We start from the raw sequence: 27858 nt of genomic DNA on the forward strand, positions 1-27858 counted from the left end.
TGAGGATCTCTGAATGATCCAATGTTGTCCTAAATGACTGATGTCTGATGATGATAAATATAATCCACCTGTGTGTAATCAAGTCTCATATAAATGCACCTGCTCTGTGATAGTCTCAGTGTTCTGTTTAAAGCACAGACAGCATCATGAAGACCAAGGAACACAACAGGCAGGTCTGTGATATTGTTGTGGAGACGGTTAAAGCCAGATTTGGTTACAAAAAGATTTCCAAAACTTTAAACATCCCAAGGAGCACTGTGCAAGTGATGATATTGAAATGGAAGGAGTATCATACCACTGCAAATCTACCAAGACCCGGCCGTCCCTCAAAAATTTCATCTCAAACAAGGAGAAGACTGATCAGAGATGCAGCCAAGAGGCCCATGATCACTCTGGATGAACTGCAGAGATCTACAGCTGAGTTGGGAGAGTCTGTCCATAGGACAAAAATCAATCGTACACTGTACAAATCTGGCCTTTATGGATATCTTTGAGAAATGGCTTTCTTCTTGCCACTCTTCCATAAAGTGTCGTTTAAAGTTTGCCAAAAGCCACCTGGGAGACACACCAAACATGTGGAAGAAGGTGTTCTGGTCAGATGAAACCAAAATCGAACTTTGTGGGCACAATGCCAAACGATATGTTTTGGCGTAAAAGCAACACAGCTCATCACCCTGAACACACCATCCCCACTGTCAAACATGGTGGTGGCAGCATCATGGTTTGGGCCTGCTTTTCTTCAGCAGGAACAGGGAAGATGGTTAAAATTGATGGGAGGATGGATGGAGCCAAATACAGGACCATTCTTGAAGAAAACCTTTTGGAGTCTGCAAAAGACCTGAGACTGGGACGGATATTTGTCTTTCAACAAAATGATGATCCCAAACATAAAGCAAAATCTACAATGGAATGGTTCACAAACGAATCCAGGTGTTAGAATGGCCAAGTCAAAGTCCAGACCTGAATCCAATTGAGAATCTGTGGAAAGAGCTGAAAACTGCTGTTCACAAACGCTCTCCATCCAACCGAACTCAGCTCCAGCTGTTTACAAAGGAAGAATGGGCAAAAATTTCAGTCTCTCTGTGAAAAACTGATAGACACATACCCCAAGCGACTTTCAGCTGTAATCGTAGCAAAAAGTGGCGCTACAAAGTATTAACTTAAAGGGGCTGAATAATATTGCACGCCCCAATTTTCTTTTCAGTTTATTATTTTTTATAAAAGTTTAAAATAAGCAATAAATCGTTCAACTTCAAAATTGTGTCCATTTGTTGATTCTTCACCATAACATGAAAATTTTTTATCTTTGTTTGAAGCATGAAATGTGGGAAAAGGTTTAAAAATTAAAAGGGGCCGAATACTTTTGCAAGGCACTGTATACACAGCATGAGCCCCCACATAGCCTTGTACAGTGGCATGCAAATGTTTTGGGCACCCCTGGTCAAAATTACTGTTATTGTGAACAGTCAAAGCATGACTGTGGTTTTACTTTCTTTTTAATAAATCAATAGTACACATGAAAATAAACAACTTTATAATATCTCTTATCAGACAAATTTGCTTTTCTCTGCCAAAATTGATCAGTCATCACCAAAATTCCCAATTCTGAGGTAAAATCTGTGTTCAGTGAACACTTTCCCATTACTGAGAGGAGATGGCAGCTGTTATTGATGAGATTCTATGTATCTATGTAGAGAGACTAGGGAGGAGGTAGAGGCAGAGCTCCTCCTCTCCCTTCTATCTAGATATAATCTTACCTGGCCAGAATCCTACTCCACACTGATGAGGGGCAATACCCCGAAACAGCTGTCTGTGGATGGATACCTGGCATTGGTAATTCCCTTGTCATATCTTTAAATTTGTCAAAGAGTTGGCCTTTGACTAAAAGGGACACTTAGTATGGTGGTTATGGTGGTTTCCTAAAAAGAGCTACAGATTGGCCAGGTCCTTCCCGGAGGGATATCTGGCTGGTTTCTGTGTTGAGACTCCTAACAGAGGCTCCACAGACTTTTTTGATTTACATATTTCTCAGGGGGAAATGCACCTAGGATTTCACTGTCTCGAGCGCCCTTGTTGGCTGCCGGCAGTGTTTTCTCTGGCTGGTCTCCCCGAGATCAGTGATTGTTTTGTCTCGATAATCTTATCAGTAGCAGCTCTCATCTCCTATGTCAGTAATTGGGAAATCTTGTCTAAAGTGAGCACAGATTTTACCTGAGAATTGAGAATTGTGATAATGACTGATCATTTTTGGCAGAGAAAGAAGCAGATGTCTTTGATAAAGATATATTACAAAGTTACTTATTTTCATGTGTACTATTTGTTTTTTTGGGGGGGTTTAAATAAAAATTAAAACAACGGTTATACTTTAAGCAAGTTGAAGTTGAAATGATCTCTAAAAGGCATAAACTTAAAGATGACACATTTTCTTTGTATTTTAGGCAAAAATTATTTTCATCTTTTACATTTTAAAAACTAGAAAAAGGAAATTGGTGCAATGCAAAAGTTTGGACATTCTTAGAGAAGCCCAATGGAGTTTAGGTCAGAAGACATGCTTGGCCAGTCCAACACCTTTTACACTCAGTTTCTTTAGCAAGGGACTGATTGTCCTGGAGGAGTGTTTGGGGTAGTTATCGTGTTGGAAAACTGCCCAGTTTCCAAAGGGAAGAAATCATGCTCTACTTCAGTATGCTACAGTATATGTTGGCATTCATGGTTCCCTCAATGAACTGTAGCTCCTCACAGCCAGCAAGACTCGTGCAGCCCCAAAGAATGACACTCCCACCACCATGCTTGACTGTAGGCAAGACACACTTGACTTTGTACTACTCACCTGGTTGCTGCCACGCTTGACATCATCTGAACCAAATACGTTTATCTTGATCTCATTAGACCACAGGACATGGTTGCAGTAATCCATATCCTTAAGTCTGCTTTACACGCAGCAACATCGCTAGCGATCTCGCTCGTGAAAGCACCCGTCCCCGTTGTTTGTGCGTCACGGGCAAATCGCTGCCCGTGGTGTACAAAATCGCTAGTACCAGTCACACATACTTACCTTCCTAGCGACGTTGCTGTGGCCGGCGAACAGCCCCTTTTCTAAGGGGGTGGTTCGTGCGGCATCACAGCGACATCACACGGTAGGTGTCCAATAGAAGCGGAGGGGCGGAGAGCAGCCGCATGAAAGTCACGCCCACCTCGTTGCCAGAGTACGCAGGTGCGGTGTTGTTCGTCGTACCCGGGGTGTCACACGTAGCGATGTGTGCTGCCTCAGGAACGACGAACAACCTGCGTCCAGCACCAGCAACGATTTTTGGGAAATGAACAACGTGTCAACGATTAGGTGAGTATTATGCATCGTGAGCAGTCGCTCGTATGTGTCACACACAACGACGTCGCTAACGAGGCCGGATGTGCGTCACGAATTCCATGACCCCAACAACATCTCGTTAGCGATGTTGTTGCGTGTAAAGCCCCCTTTAGTTTCCTTGTTTTCAGCAAGCTGTTTACAAGCTTTCTTGTGCATCATCTTTATCTTTTCAGACCAATTTGAGCAGTATGCCGTCTATGGTCTGAGCACTGACAGGCTGACCCTCCACCCCTTTAACCTCTGCAGCAATGCTAGCAGCATTCCTTATGGCTATTTTGTAAAGACATCCTCTGAATATGACGCTGAGCACATGCACTACACTTCTTTGATCGACCTTAGTGAGGCCTGTTTTGATTGGAATCTGTCTTTTAAACTACTGTATAGCCTAGGCCACCACAGTACTGCAACTAAGTTTCATGGTGTTGGCAATCTTCTTATAGCCTAGGTTATCTTTATGTGAAGCAAGAGTGTCTTCTCTTCAGTGTTGTACTATGAAAAGATATAACATTGCCTTCTATGTACATTATGAGCCCCCACATAGCCTCCTATATACTGTATATTTTGAGCCCACAGCCTCCTATATACATTATGAGCTCTCACATTTGCTCCTATATATATACAGCCTGAGCCCCCACATAGCCTCCTATATAAATTTGAGCCCTAACATATCCTCCTGTATAAATTTCTGAGCCCTCACACAGCCTCCTAAATAAATGCAAACATCCCATACACATGAAAATGCCACATACTCTCCTTGCTCCTGTTCCTTGATGCTTTGCTCTGGCCTCCATTGCACTGATGCTCTCCATAGCACACACGATGATGTGATGGCATTGCTCCTGCTGTGCCTCACGCTGATTGGTGAAAGATCGAGCCAGCGGCTCCTCCTCCACCAATGTATTCACCACAGTCTTCATCTTCAGGATGCAAACAGCAGTGACATCGCGCAGCGGGTGAGGGCATGGTGCAGACTGTTTTAAGCCCTTCAGCACTTTGCCCAGTCCTCGGATACAAAGAACTCATCCCTGAGAGGACTAGCGGAGTTACAGCAGACAACCTGAGAAAGTATCAAAATCTCAGCAAGGAGCCCAATAATTGATACAACACTGGAATCAGGGTGTTTGCCCCTATATCATGCTGCTCTGAAATGGGGCAGCAAAAACTGGTGTCTCTTTAAGGCTGGGGCCACATGGGCACTACTGCGATCCACTTGCATGAGACTCGGCTCGTGCTGGCAGTACAGCAGAGCCGAGTGTCATGCCTGTGTCCTTGCAACTGAGGTCCGTTCGTGCGAGCAGACCTCAGCTGCGGGGGGGCGGGCCGGCACTCAGGAGGGGAGGGAGGGATTTCTCTCCCTCTCGCCTGTGTAGCCGGCTATTGCCATTCTCGCACTGCACTAGCAGTACACCGGTGTACCGCGAGTGCAGTGCGATTTTTCTCTCGCCCCATTCACTTGAATGGGTGCGAGAGAAAGAGACTCAGCTTACAATCGCAGCATGCTGCGATTGTTTTCTCAGTCCGATTAGGGCTGAGAAAATAATCGCCCATGTGTGCTGACACACAGGCTAGAATTGGTCCGAGGGGAATGCGATGTTTTATCGCACTCCACTCGCACCGATTTTCTCGCCGTGTGGCTTAGCCCTAACTAGCAGTGCAAAGTATAGCTGTATACCATAGTAAGTCTGTAGGAGCCGGGACATCTGTTCTTTAAACTTAATGGCCTATTGATTTTAGTAAGCATCAAGTGTTTTCATGGAGTTAAATTCTTTAGATATGCTTGAAATCTCTACCATACATTGTTAGTACAAATGAACATGTAAGTGCTAAGTTTGTATGTACTTTTGTGTATCATTATATCAAGTATATCAATTTTTTCATTGTTGTGCAGATTGAATACGAGAAGAAGAAAAAAGATGATGGAAAGCGTGCACGTGCGGACAAGCAGCAGGTTTTGGACATGCTGTTTTCTGCTTTTGAAAAGCATCAATATTACAACATTAAAGATCTAGTAGACATTACAAAACAGCCCGTGGTAAGTAGCAGAGAATCAGAGTGGGGGTGGGAGACGGTATGTTTTTCATTAGCGACTAACACTTACATTTCTTCCTATGGTGTTATTGTGATCACACTTCTTTCTGGTTTTCAAACCCTTTATGTATTTAAAGTGCCTTATAAGTATATTGTAAAATACAAATAATATATATAATATGTTACTGTCTAAGGATTCCCTTCTACTTGACTTTATATTGTGACATGAGTATATTTCAGAATATTCGTTAAGTCAATATCAGTTGCCTTACTAAAAGGCCATTTGGGATTTGCTGTAATAATTATTGGGGATCTATACATTTAAGCAAACCTAATGAGGAAAATAGAATATTTCTGTAGACCAGCAACATAGAGTTCCTGATTATAAAGGAATATTCATATTGGTCTCCTGTGTATTTTGTACCTGTAGATAAAGGTCACATACAGTAGGTGTCTTATTTTCCAACAATCGTTGTACATCACTTTGCAAGGACAACACTTCTTTTTGGAGACCTGCCTCTGACATACCTTGAGTGTTTGTATTTGAAATATCCCTTTAATAGTTTTAGAAAATGGGCAGCAATTGAATATATTTGATCAGTGATTTTAAGGGTCCACTTCATAGCAGTGTTTTTCTTTGTTCTTAATACTGGTAAATAGGTCTTATTGCAAGACATGGCTGTCAAACTGTATATTGCAGGCAACTGTAGAATCAAATTCCAGAGAGTCAATCATTGATGTGCAAGCCAAGCTCCAACTTTCTCCAGTGTAAGTCCCTACTTATCCCTGCTCCTGATTCTACAGGCCATACCGTTAAAATCTGCCATGATCAGGAATACAAGGAAACTGTGTTCCCAGCTGTGTGCCAAGTGTCTAAACTTAAGGCCCCGTCACACTAAGCAACATCGCTAGCAACATCGCTGCTAACGAACAACTTTTGTGACATAGCAGCGATGTTGCTAGTGATGTCGCTGTGTGTGACATCCAGCAACAACCCGGCCCCTGCTGTGAGGTCGTTGGTTGTTGCTGAATGGCCTGAGCCATTTTTTAGTTGTTGCTGTCCCGCTGTGAAGCACAGATCGCTGTGTGTGACAGCGACAGAGCAACAACTAAATGTGCAGGCAGCAGGAGCCGGCTTCTGCGGAGGCTGGTAACCACAGTAAACATCGGGTAACCAAGAAGCCCTGTCCACGGTTACCCGATATTTACCTTCATTACCAGCCTCCGCCGCTCTCACTGTTAGTGCCGGCTCCTGCTCTGTGCACATGTAGCTGCAGGACACATCAGGTTAATTAACCCGATGTGTGCTGTAGCTAGGAGAGCAGGGAGCCAGCGCTAAGCATTGTGCGCTGCTCCCTGCTCTGTGCACATGTAGCTGCAGCACACATCGGGTAATTAACCCGATGTGTGCTGTAACTAGGAGAGCAGGGAGCCAGCGCTAAGCGGTGTGTGCTGCTCCCTGCTCTCTGCACGTGTAGCTGCGTGCGCTGGTAACCAAGGTAAATATCGGGTTGGTTACCCGATATTTACCTTAGTTACCAAGCGCAGCATCTTCCACGCGGCCCTGGGGGCTGGTTGCTGGTGAGCTCACCAGCAACTCGTGTAGCGACGCTCCAGCGATCCCTGCCAGGTCAGGTTGCTGGTGGGATCGCTGGAGCGTCGCAGTGTGACATCTCACCAGCAACCTCCTAGCAACTTACCAGCGATCCCTATCGTTGTTGGGATCGCTGATAAGTTGTTTAGTGTGACTGGACCTTAAGGCTATGTGCCCACGCTGCGGAAAATTCATGGAATTAGCCTCAATTTTTTTGCGGAAATTCCGTGGATTTTTCAAAAATCTGCAGTACAGCGAGTCCCCAGCCATTTCTATGGCATTTTGAAACTGCTGTGCCCATGCTGCATTTTTTTCTGCAGCGGAAATAATGCGAATTTCCCTGCGGACAAATCTGCAGCATGTGAATTATTCCTGCGGATTTCTCCACAGGGTCCTATACTTAGCTGCCTTGATAGCAGACACCGGAGTCAGTTCCTCCAGTGCAGAGGAGCGTAGTGGAGCCAGGTACAGGAAGGAGGAGGTGGGTGAGGCCTGCACGAGCTCCGGTCATGTGACAGCCGGAGCTAGTTCAGGCCCGCCCACCTTCTCCTGCACAGTGCAGACAGACACGGCCTGCGAGTGTAGTGCTGCGTAATGGAGGTTAGTATGAATGCCCCAATCACTCCAGCACTTGTTCTGCATTGAGGATGCAGTGCTGAAGCCATGGTTCTGTATCCTCAATACAGAATGCCGGCAGCATATCCGCAGGACATTCCGCAGCACATCCGCAGCATGTAAACAGACAAAGTTGTGCTGCGGATTTCTGGGAGCTCCTGCTGATATATCCGCAGGACACTGTCCCCGTGGGCACATAGCCTAATAGTCCGATATTTGTGCCAAATGCAGTTCCCCATATTCCAATTTGTCCAATCTTATCTGTTCCATGGTCCTCCACTACGGTAGCCACATCTTCCATGTGAGCAGCCAATCTATAGCTGCTTGTATAGACTTATGAATAACCTCCCAAGGGACCAATCTCAAAGATGTAGATAATAGGTACACATTTTATTCATCACAATCCATTGTTTACACAAAGAAAAAATTCTAAATGCACCACTAAAACCTGAAAAAGGAAAAGGCAGTTTGATCACTCGTACATCACAAAATGAGGGGAAAAAAATGACATAAATACATATGAATCATAAAATATAAGGGTTAACCCCTTCACGACCGCGGGCAGTAAAATTACGTCCTATTTTAACGTGACTTAACGACCAGGGACGTAATTTTACTGCCTAAACTTCATTTGATTGCCGTGGCCATAGCAACGGCTTTCAAATGATGTCCCCTGCTGTTTCTTACAGCAGGGGACCTTTGCTTGACCCCAGGGGGGGTGGCATCGCCACCCCCTATCGACGATCGATGTGATTGGCTGTTCAAATCTGAACCGCCAACCACATCGATCGCACTAATTTCGGCAAAAATAATGCCCGAATTAGTGCGATCCTGTGAGATCCAGCTATGAGATGCCGCAGCTGCTGCAGCATATCATAGGTGGACCTCAAACATGCCGCCCCCAGCCCCTGCAGCACTGATTGGAGCGATCGTGCTATGACGCGCAATCGCTCCAATCAGTGTGCAGTGGGGCGGTCTGATCTGCCGGTGGCCGCCCTCCCCAGGCCTGTACTGCTCTGGGGACCCTCCCCCAACATGGCTGCAGCGTGGAGTGGCTGGTACTTTTGGTACCACGCCACCGCTGCTGCCGCCGCAGACGCCGCCTCTGCTGTCACCGCGCCAGCTCCAAAGGTAAGTATTGCGCTCCGGCGATGGCCACTGCGCGCTCACGTGAAGGCCCCTGCGCGCTCCCGTGAAGGCCCCTGCCCGTGCCCCCCCAGATCTGCCCCCCTACGCCCCGATCTGCCCCCCTACGCCCCGATCTGCCCCCCGGCATCCCGATCTGCTCCCCACGCGATCTGCCTGCCTCCTCTGTCATCTCTATTCTGCTTCCAAGGTTCCTTCCTTCTGCCTTTGCTTCTCCGCCCCCTCTGCTCTCCCTCTAACCCCCCCCCCCATCTGCCCCCCCTCTCCCCATCCCCCCCCCCATCCCCCTCTGCTCCCCCCCGACGTCCTCTTACCTGCCTTCACGGGTCGTCCGAGGTCTTCACTGGCCCGATCACATCTGCCTCCATCGCTGGGTCCTTCTGCTGATCTGTCCAACGTCCTGCCTGCTGCTGGTGTAAAGCTGTCTATCTCACTGCCTTCTTGTTCCTCTGCAACTCTTCTGGTCAGTGATCCTCTTGGTACTGTGAGTATAACTTTTTTTTTTTTTTTTTTCTTGTATCCTGTCCATTTTTACACTTCATCTGTCCGTGCGTCCCGCCAAGCGCTGATCAGGGATGCAGATAACGGATCTGCATCCGTGGTCAGTTTTTGGCATGACTTTTTTCCGTATTCGCGACGCTTTTTGTATCGCGTCCGACCGTGCGTCCCGCCGAGCGCTGATCAGGGATGCAGATAACGGATCGGCATCCCTGCTCAATTTTTGGCGTGACTTTTTTCCGTATTCGCGACGCTTTTTGTATCGCGTCCGACCGTGCGTCCCGCCGAGCGCTGATCAGGGATGCAGATAACGGATCGGCATCCCTGCTCAATTTTTGGCGTGACTTTTTTCCGTATTCGCGACGCTTTTTGTATCGCATCCGTCCGTGCGTCCCGCCGAGCGCTGATCAGGGATGCAGATAACGGATCGGCATCCATGGTCAATTTTTGGCGTGACTTTTTTCCGTATTCGCGACGCTTTTTGTATCGCGTCCGACCGTGCGTCCCGCCGAGCGCTGATCAGGGATGCAGATAACGGATCGGCATCCCTGCTCAATTTTTGGCGTGACTTTTTTCCGTATTCGCGACGCTTTTTGTATCGCATCCGTCCGTGCGTCCCGCCGAGCGCTGATCAGGGATGCAGATAACGGATCGGCATCCATGGTCAATTTTTGGCGTGACTTTTTTCTGTATTCGCGACAATTTTTGTATCGCATCCGTCTGTGCGTCCCGCCGAGCGCTGATCAGGGATGCACATAACATATCTGCATCCATGGTCAATTTTTGGCGTGACTTTTTTTTTTACGTATCCCCGACGCTTTTTTTATCGCATCCGACCGTGCGTCCTGCAGCGACCGATCAGTGCACTGCGTCTGTGCGTTTGAAAAGTCAAATGGCGCTCCTTCTCTTCTGAGCCCCGCCATGCGCCCAAACAATTACTTTCCACCACATATGAGGTATCTGCGTACTCAGGAGAAAATGCACAATACGTTTTATGGTGCATTTTTTCCTGATAGCCTTGTGAAAAAAAAAGCTACCTAGTTGAAGCAACCGTTTTGTGGTAAAAAAAAATTTTTTCTTTTCACGGCTCAACGCTATAAACTTCTGTGAAGCCCCCAGGTGTTCAAAGTGCTCACCAAACATCTAGAAAAATTATTTGAGGGCTCTAGTTTCCAAAATGGTGTCACTTGTGGGGGAGCTCCACTGTTTAGGCACCATAGGGGGTCTCCAAACGTGACATGGCGTCCGCTAATGATTCCAACCAATTTTGCTGTCAATGGCGCTCCTTCTCTTCTGAGCCCCGCCATGCGCCCAAACAATTACTTTCCACCACATATGATGTATCTGCGTACTCAGGAGAAAATGCACAATACATTTTATGGTGCATTTTTTCCTGTTACCCTTGTGAAAAAAAAAGCTACCTAATTGAAGCAACCGTTTTGTGGTAAAAAATTTTTTTTTTCTTTTCACGGCTCAACGCTATAAACTTCTGTGAAGCCCCCAGGTGTTCAAAGTGCTCACCAAACATCTAGAAAAATTATTTGAGGGCTCTAGTTTCCAAAATGGGGTCACTTGTGGGGGAGCTCCATTGTTTAGGCACCTCAGGGGGTCTTCAAACCCGACATGGCGTCCGCTAATTAGTGCAGCTAATTTTGCATTTAAATGGCGCTCCTTGCCTTCCGAGCACTGCCGTGTGTCCAAACATTTGATTTCCACCACATATGAGGTATCTGCGTACTCAGGAGAAAATGGACAATACATTTTATGTTGCATTTTTTCCCGATACCCTTGTGAAAAAAAAAGCTACCTAGTTGAAGCAACAGTTTTGTGGTAAAAAAAAAAAATTTTTCTTTTCACGGCTCAACGTTATAAACTTCTGTGAAGCCCCCAGGTGTTCAAAGTGCTCATCAAACATCTAGAAAAAATATTTGAGGGCTCTAGTTTCCAAAATGGGGTCACTTGTGGGGGAGCTCCATTGTTTAGGCACCTCAGGGGGTCTTCAAACCCGACATGGCGTCCGCTAATTAGTGCAGCTAATTTTGCGTTCAAAAATTCAAATGGCGCTCCTTGCATTCCGAGCACTGCCGTGTGTCCAAACATTTGATTTCCACCACATATGAGGTATCTGCGTACTCAGGAGAAAATGGACAATACATTTTATGTTGCATTTTTTCCCGATACCCTTGTGAAAAAAAAAGCTACCTAGTTGAAGCAACAGTTTTGTGGTAAAAAAAATTTTTTTTCTTTTCACGGCTCAACGCTATAAACTTCTGTGAAGCCCCCAGGTGTTCAAAGTGCTCACCAAACATCTAGAAAAATTATTTGAGGGCTCTAGTTTCCAAAATGGGGTCACTTGTGGGGGAGCTCCATTGTTTAGGCACCTCAGGGGGTCTTCAAACCCGACATGGCGTCCGCTAATTAGTGCAGCTAATTTTGCATTTAAATGGCGCTCCTTGCCTTCCGAGCACTGCCGTGTGTCCAAACATTTGATTTCCACCACATATGAGGTATCTGCGTACTCAGGAGAAAATGGACAATACATTTTATGTTGCATTTTTTCCCGATACCCTTGTGAAAAAAAAAGCTACCTAGTTGAAGCAACAGTTTTGTGGTAAAAAAAAAAAATTTTTCTTTTCACGGCTCAACGTTATAAACTTCTGTGAAGCCCCCAGGTGTTCAAAGTGCTCATCAAACATCTAGAAAAAATATTTGAGGGCTCTAGTTTCCAAAATGGGGTCACTTGTGGGGGAGCTCCATTGTTTAGGCACCTCAGGGGGTCTTCAAACCCGACATGGCGTCCGCTAATTAGTGCAGCTAATTTTGCGTTCAAAAATTCAAATGGCGCTCCTTGCATTCCGAGCACTGCCGTGTGTCCAAACATTTGATTTCCACCACATATGAGGTATCTGCGTACTCAGGAGAAAATGGACAATACATTTTATGTTGCATTTTTTCCCGATACCCTTGTGAAAAAAAAAGCTACCTAGTTGAAGCAACAGTTTTGTGGTAAAAAAAATTTTTTTTCTTTTCACGGCTCAACGTTATAAACTTCTGTGAAGCCCCCAGGTGTTCAAAGTGCTCATCAAACATCTAGAAAAAATATTTGAGGGCTCTAGTTTCCAAAATGGGGTCACTTGTGGGGGAGCTCCATTGTTTAGGCACCTCAGGGGGTCTTCAAACCCGACATGGCGTCCGCTAATGAGTGCAGCTAATTTTGCGTTCAAAAATTCAAATGGCGCTCCTTCCCTTCCGAGCTCCGCTGTGCACCCAAACAATTGATTTTTACCACATATGGGGTATCGGCGTACTCAGGAGAAAATGCACAATAAATTGTAGGGTGCACTTTCTCTTTTCTCCCTTGTGAAAATGAAAATTTTATGGCTAAAGTAACATTTTTGTGTTAAAAAGTAAAATTTTCATTTTTTCCTTCCACATTGCTTTGGTTCCTGTGAAGCACCTAAAGGGTTAATAAACTTTTTGGATGTGGTTTTGAGCAGAGTGAGGGGTGCAGTTTTTAGAATGGGGTCACTTTTGGGTATTTTCTGTCACTTCGGCCTCTCAAAGTCACCTCAAATGTGATGTGGTCCCTAAAAAAAATTATTTTCTAAATTTTGTTGGAAAAATGAGAAATTGCTGATGAACTTTGACCCCTTCTAACTTCCTAACGAAAAAAAAATTTGTTTCGAAAATTGCGCTGATGTAAAGTAGACAAGTGGGAAATGTTATTTAGTAACTATTTTGTGTGACATATTTCTCAGATTTATGGGCATAAATTTTCAAAGTTTGAAAATTGCGAAATTTTCAAAATTTTCGCCAAATTTCCTAAATTTTCACAAATAAACGCAAAAAATATCGGCCTAAATTTACCACTGACATGAAGTACAATATGTCACGAAAAAACAATCTCAGAATCGCCAGGATCCGTTGAAGCGTCCCAGAGTTATAACCTGTCAAAGTGACACTGGTCAGAATTGCAAAAAATGGCCCGGTCATTAGGGTGTTTTAGTGGCCGGGGGTGAAGGGGTTAAAGTGCTTGCACATACAAGAGGTCACAACATGGGTTATTGTCCGAGAACCAAGAACATGAATAAATACATAAATAGCATGCCGTGCTCAATTCATACAATAAGAGCCCAAGGGGCGTCCGAATAAGGAAAGTACAATATTAAATATGAGTACAGGAAATATAGCACCACATAACCCCTAGAGACAAAGCTTCTAATAAAGTGCACTAAATACACAAAGCAACAATACACACCAACATGCGCCATAATAAGTGCACCAATAGGTGAACCACACTGCCCATTTCCCTGAAGCCCTTTTCGCCTACTGCTTCCCTGGTTTGTCCTTTAAAGGTTTTTTTTTTTTTTGTTTTTTTTTTTTTTTAATGCCAGAGCATTTCAGACTCAAACATACATGGATGAAATCATAGCCAGTGTTTGATACATGCAACCCGTGGTGGGGCAGCATGTATCCACTGTCAGGTTTAAGGAGTAATGTGTATGACAAATCAACACCCTTTCCACAATATCTGCAGTGCTCCTATGCGGTAGTTACCCTTACCCTTAACCCCATTACAACAAACATCCACCATACATGTATGACGCATGTTTGAAGCAGGTGTATGGAGCGGGCTCACGTGGTGTGTTGCAGCAGCACCTGCCGCTAACAGGTAGGTAGGATTTATCATGTGTCGCATAAAGGCATGCCATTTTAAGCGATGGTTTGCTGTAACAGCATGAGGTCCAATGAAGACCACTGTGCTTGTCATAGCAGCACTCCTTTCCAAAGGAGACTGTGATTTCTACTATATACAGCAATGCTGTGACATTGTTATATATAGGTCAAGCAATCCGATAATCGCAGGTTATAGTCCCCTAAAGAAACTATTAAAATAAGTGAAAACTTAAAAAAAAACACAGAAAAGTTTAAATCGCCCCTCTTTTGCCCCGTTAAAAATAATGCACATGACATTGCCGTGTACAGAAAAGTCCGACCTATCAAAATATAAAACAATTAACATGATCAGTAAACACTGTAAACAAAAAAATTCAAGAACGCCAAAATTACGTTTTTGTGGTCTCTACAATACAACAAAATAATGTGTAACAAGATGTGAAAACTTGAGATCTATCCCAATCTGATATCAAAATAAAATGGTCATCTCATCCTGCAAAAAAATAAGCTACACTCAGTGCCATCAACTGAAAAATGAAAATGTTACGGGTTTCAGGAAAATGGCGACACAACCCCAACATTTGTTTTGCAAACTTGTGTTTATTTTTCACCACTAAAATAATTTAAAAATAAAAATAGACATGTTTGGTATCACTGTAATCTTACTGATGAGGAGAATCCATTTTTTTGGATAAAAATGTCATTTTTACGACAAAATGTATACCGTAAAACAAATTCCCAAAAAGTTCAAAATTATGGGGGTTTCACAATTTCTCCACATTTTTTTTTTTTTTTCCCGGTTTTACGGTACACTATGTGGTAAAATGAATGGTAGCATTCAAAAGTACAACTCATCCCACACAAGCCCTCATATGTCTGTTGACAAAAAAAAAATAAAAATGTTATGGCTCTGGGAAGAAGGGTAGGATGAAACAAAAATGCAAAAACAAAACTTGGCTGCCTCGCGAAGGGGTTAAGATTAGATTTAATAAAACCAGAGAACGTACAAAAGTATTCATCCTTTTAAACACGAAAACTCTACATGGCAACTTTACATGACTTTCAGAAATCCTTGTGACTGCCTCTATGATCAATGGACACTATGTTCCAGTCACCCATTGCTCTAGACAACGCAAATTAAACTCTGGAGACTAAAATGTGAACATTGCGTATACGGCTACATGAAATTGTTAGCGCTCTGCACAACAGTTGTAACAGTGGCCTGGCAGAAATGAGCCATTAGAGAATATTTTTATTGCTTCATTTCTGAAGTCCGTTTTTCTTGAGTAAAATATGTTGGTAGTTCTGTGAGTGGGACGCATGGTGGATGATTAAACTGTCATTAAGCCTTACACCTGAAAGACAGTGTGACAAAATCTTATAGATAAGCAGCATGTCTTTCTTATTAAATGTCAGGTACAATGTAGAGGGAACTCCCAAAGGGTATAGTAATCTTTAAATTGGCAGATTGTAATATAGACAATCAGTATCGCAGAATATCTGCCACTGTTAGAACTCCCAGATGAAAGAGAGAACATGTGTGCTGCATATTCTCGGAAATCTGCAGCAAATTTCCAGTGTATGCCTTAAATTTTCTGCTACAGTTGCTAAAAGCCAAGCAAATGTTCCCATGGGTTGTAAACGCAGCAGAATTGCTATGGAAAATCCACTGAGCAGCGCAGTATATATGTTTTGAATGATATTTAATGAAATCTCAATCACATGCTGTGGAGAGAATCTGCAATGTTACTCCACATCTGGATTTTACCCATTTTCAACGCAGAGAGAAATGTGTGAAAAAAAATAACTCCTTTTTGCAACGACATCAGCCGTGACTGCACTCTGAGAGGATCCACCAACCAAGGAAAGGAAGCCTACAGCATAAACGAGCAGAACGTCTCCTCTGCAACAGTTGGCTTCTTGTCCTTGATAGGGAGCCTAAATGTGAACATGCGTCCGACAGACGTAGTAAGGATAGAGGATTCATGTTAGGCAGTCCTTCCTCGAAGAATAAAACATTGCCACCATGACCATATTCACCAGGTGGGAGGAAGACTTTCCCTCTTCCGGGCCTGGGTCAGAATCTCATCAAACAAGTGAATTCTAGATATAGTAAAATCTGGCCTGAGACTGGAGTTCCTGGCTGTTCCCCCTCAGAACTTTGTAGTGACCCCTTCTCAGGCGTATCACGGGGGAGGGGGTCACTTAGCCCTGGAATTGGAAGTTTAGGATCTGGTACAAAAATCTGTCCCTTTTATAGAGATTCCAGTAGAAGATGAAGCTGAGGGGTTCTATTCACCTCTCTAATGGATAAAAAGAAAAAAGATACACACCTCCTTCTGGACTATTAACCCGAGGGATCTAAACAAGTTCCTACGGGCCCAGCTTATCATGATGGAGTCCATAAAATCGACAATAAAGCTTCTGGTTCTGGGTTATATCGTTGTTCTAGACTTAAAGAACGCATATTATTGTGATGTCCCAATTCACAAGGAAGATCAAATGTTCCTGAGGGTGGTCATAGGCATGCATGAGGAAATCGGACATTTTGGGGCCCTTTCCTTAAGGTAATCGATGGCCTCTCGGGTGTTTACAAAGGTAATTGAAGAAATGAACGCTCATCTACGGGAGCAGAACATCCTTCTAGTACCATCCTTGAACGATTTTTTGATAATAGGCAAGTCTGTGAAACAGTACAACTCTCTGGTAGAATGTGCCAGAACTACCTTATCAAATCTACATTGGCTTGTGAACCTGAAGAAGTCAAAGCTAGTCCCCTTGAGAGTCCACATTTTTTCAAGGACATTTTCTAGATTCAATGAGTGATTGTTATCTTCTGAGGGAAAGATAGAAAAAGTATCAGACCAAGTTTAACAGGTGATAGAAAAACTTTCCATGTCTCTTAGGAATGCCATGTCAATGCTGGGATCTCTATCTTGTATTATAGCTGTACTCTAGGCTCAAATGCACACCATAAAATAATAGTCGGATATTTTAAGTAACAAAATAATGCTAAAGGGGCATTTGTAAGGGAACAATAACCCTTTCCTCAATAACGCTGGAATCTCTGCAGTGGTAGTTAAGCAAAGAAAATATATCCCTTGGGAGAATTGAGTTCCTAGCGTTATAACCACGGACACATGCCCAAGAAGGTGGGGTGCTCATTTAGAGAGGCTCTAGTACAAGGCAGTTGGTCAAAGAATAAAAGTTTGGGGTCCTCCAACCTGAAGAATCTAATGGCAGTGAAGTATGCCATAGAGAGTCTACTCTCATTAATACAAGGTTAACATGTTCGTGTTCTAATATTCAACAGAGTGTTGGTGGCTGACCTCAATCATCAGAGAGGAACTCAATCTGATTTGTTGATGGTTACAGAGAAGATTCTTTATATGGAAGGGATTTATCTCTCCTCATTGACAGCTCTTCACATAATGGGAAAGCAGATGTTTTTAAGCCGAATCTATTTAGGCTTGGAGATGGGGTCTGAACCCATCAATTTTCCAGTTTATAGTAGAGCTTTGGGGTCTCCCCGACATAGCCCTGTTTGTGAACAGGCAAAACAGGAAAGTAAGCACATTTTGCTTGTTGGATCCCAGGGAAAATATGCATATGGTCAATGTTTTTTAGATCAGGTTAGACTTCAGTCTAGCCTATGTGTTCCTACCATTGATATTCTGGAAGTACTGAGGAAGATCAGGAATAATCAGGCAAGGGTCATTTTGATAGCTTCCTTCTAGCCCAAAAAAAAAAATATGACTCTCATATTAGATTCTTTCCCCTATTAATACCTTATTGGCTGCATACCTAATTTAATATGCGCAAGGTGTACGGTAAGGGATGTGGATGTGGACTTGCTGCTGATGGCACACGCCCAGGGCTGATGTTGTTGGCCAGGTAAAACTGGGCCTTCTGCGTGAGGATAACAAACATGCTCATCCACGAGACCTAGCTTCTTGTCCCACTTTGCAGAGGGCTGCGAGACACCACTCCCTAAGGCCTTACAGTGTAAACAGGTTGTTGGTTGGATGGGAGATAATGCCCAGTTTTTGTCAGAAACTTTTTAAAATTGTACCAGAAATATACTGTATTGTAATGCTTCCTAGTCATTTTAGCTAGGCCTCGCACTGAAAGCATAGGCTTTCCCAGTTTGGTAGTCAGAATGTTAAAATTGTACCAGCTGTGAATCACCGTTCTTCCCCCCCCCCCCCCTACCCCCGTCTGGTGTACTAAAATGCCTCTTTGTAATTTTAGCAAGGCCTCGCATAGGCTTTCGTGGGTTTTTTTTTAACTTCGTTTTATTAACAATTTCAAACATGGTACAACTGACATTTGCCATATAAAGATAGCTCAGTGTATAGATAGTGATATTTAAATATAACAATGAACAATCATATAAAGTCCATAATATCTTTAGCACTTAACATAGAACAATGTTATTATCCATACTTCTTATCATTTGCATATGTATCGAATTTTATATTGAGCATAAGAACAGCTCTAAATATCAGCATGACCATATTTTGAAAACAAGATAGAAAAAGGAAGAGTAAAAGGAGAAAAGAAAGAACAACAACAACAGCCACATTGCATTATTATATCTCAATATACCATTGGACAGTGTATCATATCACAACATCTAGCAAGAACCACCATTATCCGCATAATCTCCCTCAAACCTCCGCAAGTGTGTCTGGAGAAGAATTCCACAAACCCCAGATTTTGTTAAATTTTCCCGGGCACCCCCTATTATAATATACCACCCCCTCATAGACTATGGTTGCATTGACTAGTTTAACCCAGGACCGCACAGTTGGATTCGAAACTCCCATCCACCTCAGAGCTATTAATTTCCTAGCCAGAAACAATACCTCTCTGAGGAATATTGTCATGTAATGATCCCAGGACTCTTCCTCCACCACCCCAAACAGGCATATCAAAGGGTCACACAAAATAGGAATCGACACAATCGATGTCAGCAGAGATGTCACTCCCCGCCAGTATGAAGATATATTAGGACAGCTCCAGATCATATGTATGAAATTTGCCCCTGAGAGATGACACCTCGGGCACTCCGATGTACGAGAACGGCCCATACTAAATAATCGAGTTGGAGTAAGGTATGCCTGGTGGACAATGTAGCATTGAATCAACTTATTATTAACCGAAGGGGATACCGCAGTCGGAGATTCCAATATCTCTTCCCATTCCTCTCCCTGTAGAGAGGGAATTAGAGATTTCCATCTATCCTGGGCTGGCAAGGGGTCCGACTCCACCCCCACTGACAACAGGTAAGTATATATAGCTGAGATGAGGCTTCGAGGTCCTTGTGATTTTAGAATACCTATCATAGGAAGTGATGATATCAATTTCCTCACTCCAATTTTCTGTATGTGGGATTGAATCGCTGTGCGAATCTGCAGGTATCTGAAAAACTGTGATCTTGGAACATTATATTCAATCTGGACTTGTTCAAAGGACTTGAAGGTTGTGGTTCCCGGGACAAAAAGATCACCTAATGCACTGACGCTGCGAGTGGCCCAGAATTGCGCCGAGGGGTGATCTCTCAGAGTATGGAAGTGGCTATTCCCCCATAATGGGAGTTCTGCCACCACCCCTTCGAAGTGTACCACCCTCTTGGCTTGTCGCCAGACTAATCTTGCCAACTTGAGGAGGGGTAATTGCCGTGGTGTTCTCAGTCCTTCTGATTCGAGAAAACCCACTAAACAATCAGTCCCTGCCGCGTGTGCCAAGTGACTCTCAGAGTTTGGCAGCTGACATCCAGGCATCCAAGTCTCTAGTGCCCTAAGCTGTCCCGCGAGGTAGTAGAGGAAGAACTCCGGCAGAGCCATCCCTCCCAGTCTTTTGGATCTCTGTAAAATTGATAACCGAAGTTTGGGTCTGGATTTCCCCCATATGAAAGAGGTAGTAAGCGAGTTCAACATTGAGAAGAAGGATTTGGGTACTGATACTGCACTATGTTGTAGTGTATAACTAAGCTTTGGAAGTAATATCATTTTGATTAAATTTATTCTGCCAACCACTGACAGAGGTAGCTTGCTCCACAAGTTATATTTAAGTTTAACGTGCTCCAGAAGTGGTGTTATACTCGTCTGCAGGTCTAGTGTATGGTCCTTCTGTATGTGTATTCCCAGGTATTTAAAGCTAGTTACCACTTGCAGAGGTGACCTACCCTCCATTGAAATTCCAGACCCGTTCATTAATGGCATCAAAGCAGACTTATCCCAGTTGATGCGTAGTCCCGAAAACTCCCCAAATTTGTCTATAGTGTCTATAACCACCGGTAGAGTCTCTTGCACTCGATCTAAGAAGACAACCATGTCATCCGCATACAATCCTATTTGATCTGTGCGGTCGGCTATAGTGATTCCAGTGATCTGTGGATGAGAGCGGATTCTAATTGCCAAAGCTTCAATAACTAGTGCAAACAATGCTGGAGACAGAGGGCATCCCTGTCTTGTGCCCTGGTTCAATGAGAAGGGTGTAGACATAGCACCATTGACTAGTATCCTGGCTGTCGGGGACCTATACAACATATGAATCCAATTACTGAATTTAGGCCCAAAGGCGAATCTCTGGAGGCAGGCAAATAAAAATGGCCATTCTACCGAGTCAAATGCCTTGGCCGCGTCCAGCGAGGCCAAGGCCCACTCGTTCTCCTGGACCAGTGTGCTATATTGCACTATGGACTGGACCCGTCTTATATTTATAGAGGTGTTTTTCCCAGGCATAAATCCGTTTTGATCTGGGTGAACTATACTCAATATGACTGAATTAAGCCTGGACGCCAGTATTTTGGTAAAGATCTTGTAATCCACATTAACTAGGGATATAGGACGGTATGAACCGCAGTCTAGTGGGTCTTTACCCTCCTTCCTCAGCACGACTATATGTGCTTCGTATAAGGAGGCAGGTAGAGAGTCGCTGGCTGAAAAATGTGAGAAAACCTCTAAAAGAATCGGGGCCAATACGTCACAATATTTACTATAGAATTCTATGGGAAGGCCATCTGGACCTGGGGATTTCCCCCTAGCCATATCCGAGATGGCAGTAATCACTTCATCCAGTGTGATGTCCACCTCCAGAGACTCCCGTTGTGATCCACTCAAAGTAGGAAACTCCAAATCCGACAAATATGTCACGCAACTTTGAACTCCATGAGGATTTCTAGAAGTGTATAGGGTTTTATAATATTCACAAAAGCACTCTAAAATATCCTCAGGGGATGTAGCTATTGAGCCATCCATCCTCCGTATACCCAATATTGTATTTGAAGTGTTGTGTTGCCTAACCATATATGCCAATAATTTACTGGATTGATTTCCAAGCTCAAAATATGATTGTCGGGTAAAGAACAATTTGCATTTGGACTTGGTCTCAGAGTGCTGCATATATAACCTATATGATTGCATCCAGGCCACCCTATTTCCATCGGTTGGGGCCGATATATATATTGCCTCTGAGTCCCTAAGTCTCCCCTCTACTATATCATCCTCAGTTTTAGTCACTCTTTTAAGATATGTTATGGTTGAAGACAAACACCCTCTAAGGTAGGCTTTAAGAGTGTCCCACACCAAGTTAATATTCCAGGGTTTAGGGTGGGCTTCCAGGAAATCCTCTATTTGGGTCAGAGTTCTATCACTTTGATCTATTAGTTTCAGCCAAAAGGGGTTTAACCTCCAAAAGGGTTTACCAACACCTTGGTTAGTCTTGATAGTAAAAATCACTGGGCTGTGATCTGATATGCCCCTGACCCCGTGTACCATGTCATCCACCCAGGTTGCGATATTGCTCGACCCAAAAATATAATCCAGTCGGGACAGCGTGCGTCTAGTAGAAGAATGACATGTATATTCTCGGGTGTTACGATGCCGGAGTCGCCAAAGGTCAATCCACCCTCCTCCCTCCGCGCATTGCTGCAAATCAGTCAAGTGTGTGGCCGAATGTTGTCCCCCTCCATCCATCCGAAACCTGTCCTGCTCCTCATTCATCACAAGATTAAAATCCCCCATACATAACACATACGCATCTGGATAATTGAGGGCAAAGCTCAGTGCTTGTTTAAGAATGGAGATGCGAGCTGGCGGGGGGTTGTAAATACATAATAGCACATAATCTCTAGAGTTTATAGATGCATATATAAACACAAATCGCCCCTCCGGGTCACTCCTCACCACCTTCACTTCCCAACGGATATGTCTATGGACCAATAGAGAGACACCCCTGGAGTAGCTGGTGTGGAACGCATGTGCCGACCATTGTACCCACGGTTTGTTTACTAGTCTGGCTGTGTCCCGTGTGAGGTGAGTCTCTACCAGTAACACCAGTTGGGCCTTGACTTGCTTAATTTGTGAGAATACCTTAATACGTTTTTTGGGCGATTTTAAGGCCTCTGACATTCCAGGTCATAAAAGCTCTGACCCCATATTACATACATCTTTTTATAGAACCAGGATCCCAGGTATAAGACGTTTTCTGCCCTGCAAGTAGTGTGTGGTTAACCCTCCAACAGTAATAAGCCTGTCCCTGCAAAGAAATAAAGTTAATGCAATTGCAGCCGTAAACATATAGAACCAATATCGAGCTTCAGGACCTTTCCGATAAGTCCTGTAAAACATTTCAAACATCAATGGGGATACCACCACTGAATACAGTGTCCTGGTATAGGTGGTATAAGGGTGCACAAGATAGGGCTCCCATTTCACAAGAACCAATTCCTGGCCAATTCCTCCATCACTCGAGGCACGGGGAAGTCCCATCTGTCTCCAAAGGGGGCTTCAAGCAACCATGGAAAAAGAGGGTCGCCAGGGGGTACAGAAAATGTCACCTAGGAAAGTAATCTCATTGCTTCTGCCCCTTAGGTTTCGGGTGTACCTGTAGCCAGTCCTCAGCCTCAGCAGGTGTAGTAAAAAACAGAGGCGACCCTTCATGCACTATGCGGAGCCGGGCAGGGTACAGCATACAGTAGATGATGTTCCGCTCCCTTAATTTCTTCACCTCCATGAAGTGGGCCCTCTGTTTCTGGAGGTCCACCGAAAAGTCCGGAAAGATCGAGAGCGCAGCATTATTGAACTTGAGTGGGCTCTTCTGTCGGGCCAGACGGAGTGCTGTGTCTCTATCTCTGTAGTTGAGCATCCTTGCTAAAAAGGGACGTGGTGGCGCGCCTGGAATAGGAGGCCTCATTGGAACTCTGTGCGCACTCTCCACTGCAAATGTCGAGGAGAACTCATCTCCGAGATTACATTTCAGCCACTCCTCCAGGAATTGTTTCGGATGCTGACCTTCCGAGCGCTCTGGCAGTCCTATGATTCGTATATTGTTTCGACGCATGCGGTTCTCCAGATCGTCTGCTTTCTGGCGCCATGCATTTGCCGATCCAGCCATTGTGGTCATTTTTGTTTTGAGTATTACAGTTTGATCCTCAAGTTGAGACACTCGTGTCTCGACTTCCGCTGTTCGGGTCCTCAAGGATTGCATGTCCTGACGCAGGAGGCCCACCTCTGAATGTACCTGCTCAATTTTCCCTGTGAGGGAGCTGTTGCTTGTAGAAATTGCTTGTGGAAGCTGTTCATACACCTGCCTCAGGGTTAAATCATCTTTATCCTCTGACATGTCATCCAATAGTGCCTGACCTTTTGGGGTGGCATTTCTCTTGGCTTTAGGGGCATCTGCCTGACCACCCCTTGCGAACTCCTTAAGTTTGTCAATAGCTCCACTTTGTTTAGGGGGACTCATATTGATACACTGGGGATTTGCTGATTCTGCACCCCTCTCTTATCGTGCCCCCGTGCGTCTGAATCTGTGCCTTTATAATGTATATTTAGTAATATGTCTGTCTCCACTTCCTCACCACATCCAGAGAGCCGGAAAACAGCCACTTATATGGTGGATAATAAGAATGAAGGGAGTCCCAGGGCAGCACAGCACTCAGGGTGTATTTATCAGGATGATGCAGGCCTGCGCAGCGTGGGGACTTCAATATGTGCCACTTATTTGTTTTCATGTGTCAGGAAGAATCTGCAGGGCCCGTTTTGCAAGGCACACACTCCAGACCCTCCAGCACTCTATGGGTTAAAGTCTCCCACACAACCACCGGCCCCTGCTGCACACTGACTGCCAGTTAGGCTGCTTTCACACTACGTCTTTTTAACATGCGTCCTGAACGTTTTTTTGCTGCAAAAGCGGATCCTGCTTTTACAGCAAAAAACGCATGCAAACGCATGTGTTACTTTGCAGGATCCTGTCACTGGATGTTTAGGGGCGGGCATTGGAGTCAAGTGATCGGGAGTGATGGGAACTAAACGTGCCAGACTGGGAGCCAGCTTCTTACAACTGCGGAGGTTCGTAACCAAGGTAAACATCGGGTATACTTGCTTGGATACCCGATATTTATTTTGGTTACGAGCGTCTGCAGCTGCTAGGAGCCGGGCTCCCTGCACACGTAACCAACGTAAACATCGGGTAACTAAGATAAGTGGTTACCCGATATTTACCTTGGTTACGAGTGTCCGCAGCTCTCAGGTGGAGGAGAGGGAGGGGGAGAGACAGAGAGGTAGGAGATAGAGGGACTGATCACGCGAGACTGGTTCTGGGCATGCTCAGTAGAGCAAGCAGGATCCTGTCTATCAGCATGCCAGCGTTCACATGCTGTTTAGTCAGGATCCAGCGATTTGCAGTATTTGGACGCAGCTCAAAAACGCTACATGTACCGTTTTTGAAAGATGTTAAAAAACTGCAAGTCGCTGGATCCTCACTATAACGCACGCAAACGCAGGTGAACGCATGTTAACGCGAGTCCATTGCAAATGCATTGAAATGAAAACGCATTTGCACTGGATCCGTTTTTGCGTTAAAAAAACGTTCAGGACGCATGTTAAAAAGACGTAGTGTGAAAGCAGCCTTACACAGCTAAGGGATTAACTCCCTTAGTTACCTCACCACTCCTGGGTCTTCACCTCTGGCCATAAATCTGTCACTTCTCACTGCTCTCCGGAGTCATGCTCTGCTGCTCACTGTGGAAATGCAGGGTGTAGGGAAGATGGCTGCTGCTCCACACTCTCCAGCCTCAGGAGGTCCAGCAACGCTGTGCAAGAGTCAGAGAATAGCTCCAGTGGGAATCTGCAGCCTCCAGATGGTGTCTCCTGTCACAGCAGCAGGTCAGTGAGTAAATGGATCAGGTAACCGGGTGTAAATGGCCAGGATAAGATCAGGATTATAGGAGCTCTCTTCCCATGCGTCCTCTCTGGTCGGCTACATCGCCCCGCCCCCGGCTTTCGTGGTTTTGGAGTCCAAATGTTCCTTTTTATATTGTACCAGAATTGGAACAGAGTCCCTCCTTTTTAATTTTTGCCAGATTTTGCACTTCCTGGAACTCCTACACTCATAAAGCCTATGCACTACCAAACAATTTTAACAGAATGTGTATGAGGCCCTCCTTTATAAGGCCCTTCCTCTAATAAGGGGTGTATCTGAGTCCCTGTTCCTTCTAATTTTTGCCAATTCTTGCAGTCACCGCATAGGTTCTGTGAGTTTCAGTCCCACTTTCATAAATTAAATAGGATGTGTCTGCCATGTCACACACAGCACACGCCCAGATAAGATAGTAAAATGTTAAAATTACATTTTCCTGTGAATATTTGTGTTTTTTTTACTATTGGAACACAATAAGAACATACAAAAATGCAGCATAAATGCTACTTTCGAACATAGAGAATCCAAGACGCAATGTAATTACTCACCAAAACATATATAGAGAAAAACGTTGTAAACGTTTTATTGAACACATTGGAAAATACACATAAAAACAGAATAAAAAATGTGGCGAGATGCAAAGAAAGTTGAACTAGGGCATATGTTAATCATCAATAACCAGAAGTACATTTCTAAGATAGATTCACACATGTAAAAATATAAAATTTGATGTTGGGTATATGTAATAATATTCAAGGTATTTTATAAATATTTTAGGCATCAAAAAAGATCTCAAGCCAGTTTTTAAGTACTATATAACACGGGGTGTACAGATGGTCAGAAGAAATCCGAAACAGGTTGTGAACAATTTGTAGTACTCAATGATCAATGCAAAGACATACATTTGGGCCTCAAAGGACTAATGTAGAAGAGCTGTAAAGTGCAAAGAAAGGAAAAAAAAATGGTGTGGGGTAAGCTGCTTCTGAAACAGTGGGATATCCGTATCAGTGTAAGTAGATATAAAGTGAATATATATATATAAATCTGCTGGTTGCCACGTCTTGTCGGCTGCCGGCCCTTTAAATTCCCATGTGCTTTGCGAGGACGCACATTCAGCGTTCACTACTGAACGTTAGTCAGTGCCTGTGTGCTGAGGACTCACTTTGTGGGCGGGGTTAGCGCGCTCTGCGCCACATCCCACAGAAGACCAGCAGCAGTTTCACAGCTTACAGCGCTGTGTGCTCGCTCCCACTGTGATATGTGCCCACTCCGACTGTGCTGTGTGCCCGCTCCCCCTGTGCATGCTCCCACTATGCTGTGTGCCTGCTCCTCCCAGTGCCCGCTCCCACTGTGCTGTGTGCCCACTCCCACTGTGCTATGTGCCCGCTCCCCAGGTGCCCTGTGCTCCCACCAGGGCTATGTGCCTCCCAGCTAGTGCTGTGCACCTCCTCCCCCAGGGCTGTGTGCCCCCCTCCCCCAATGCTGTGTGCCCCCCTCTCCCAGGGTTGTTTCCCCCCCCTGGGCTGTGTGACTCCCCCCAAGTGCTGTGTACCACCCCCAGTGCTGTGCCCCTCAGTGATGTCCATGCTCCCCCATACTGTCTGAGCCCCCTAGTGATTTCTGTGCTCTGCAAGTGTTGTCTCTTTCCTCCAGTACCCAGTAGTGATGTGCGTGCCCCCCCAAGTGCTGTCTCTGCCCCCAAGTGCTGTCTCTGCCCCCAAGTGCTGTCTCTGCCCCCAAGTGCTGTCTCTGCCCCCAAGTGCTGTCTCTGCCCCCAAGTGCTGTCTCTGCCCCCAAGTGCTGTCTCTGCCCCCAAGTGCTGTCTCTGCCCCCAAGTGCTGTCTCTGCCCCCAAGTGCTGTCTCTGCCCCCAAGTGCTGTGTCTGCCCCCCAAGTGCTGTGTCTGCCCCCCCCAAGGGCCGTGTCTGCCCCCCCCAAGGGCCGTGTCTGCCCCCCCAAGGGCCGTGTCTGCCCCCCCCAAGGGCCGTGTCTGCCCCCCCCAATGGCTTTCTCTTTCGCCCCCCCCCCTCCCTAAGGGCCGTCTCTTTCGCCCCCCAGGTGATGTACATGCCCTCAGCCTCTCTTATGATGTATATATCACAGGTGGGGCTCGAGCATATAGATCACATGAGGGGCTGGTGGCATATAGATCACAGGAGGGGCTGGGGCATCTCCTGTAATATATATACTGCAGTCTCAGCATCTCCCATGTGATGTATATGCCCCCAGCCCCTCCTGTGTTGTATGTACAGCAGTCCTAGTTTCGGTTATGTAATGTATGTGATTTACCAATCTTCTTATCACAAAGAGTTGACTGCGCTTCAGACCAAGACAATCCTGGAAAACTAGTTGTGAGAAGCAACATGAGCAATATCACCCAAGATTAACTGCCGCACCAATGAGAAGCATGTATGTATGTATGTTTGTATGTGAGTGTATATATATATATATATATATATATATATCTATATTTATAGCGTGTATGTATATATATATATATATATATACAGTGTATATATTATATAATGTATATACTCACTTTGTATCTGCTTACACTGATATTAATATCCTACTGTCTGTACAAGCAGCTGCCTAAACCCTCTCCCCCCTCTCTTCGTACTTTACATCTCTTCTACAATAGTCCTTTGAGGCCCTAATTTATGTTTCTGCATTGAACATCGGATCATTGAGTACTACAAATTGTTCATAACCTTCTTGGGATTTCT

The 27858-nt window shown here is 44.7% G+C and overlaps 1 protein-coding gene across 1 annotated transcript in view; it reads left to right on the top strand.

Annotated features, from left to right (window-relative positions):
* The window catches only part of GTF2F2 (general transcription factor IIF subunit 2), a 358278-nt gene that overhangs the window by 271136 nt on the left and 59284 nt on the right, over positions 1 to 27858 (top strand). Inside the window, exon 8 of the mRNA XM_075334385.1 lies at positions 5256 to 5399. Coding sequence (XP_075190500.1) covers positions 5256 to 5399 — 144 coding nt within the window. The remainder of the gene's footprint in view (positions 1 to 5255; positions 5400 to 27858) is intronic.

This window comes from Anomaloglossus baeobatrachus, chromosome 2 (genome assembly GCF_048569485.1).
Source record: "Anomaloglossus baeobatrachus isolate aAnoBae1 chromosome 2, aAnoBae1.hap1, whole genome shotgun sequence".
Classification (NCBI taxonomy): Eukaryota; Metazoa; Chordata; class Amphibia; order Anura; family Aromobatidae; genus Anomaloglossus; species Anomaloglossus baeobatrachus.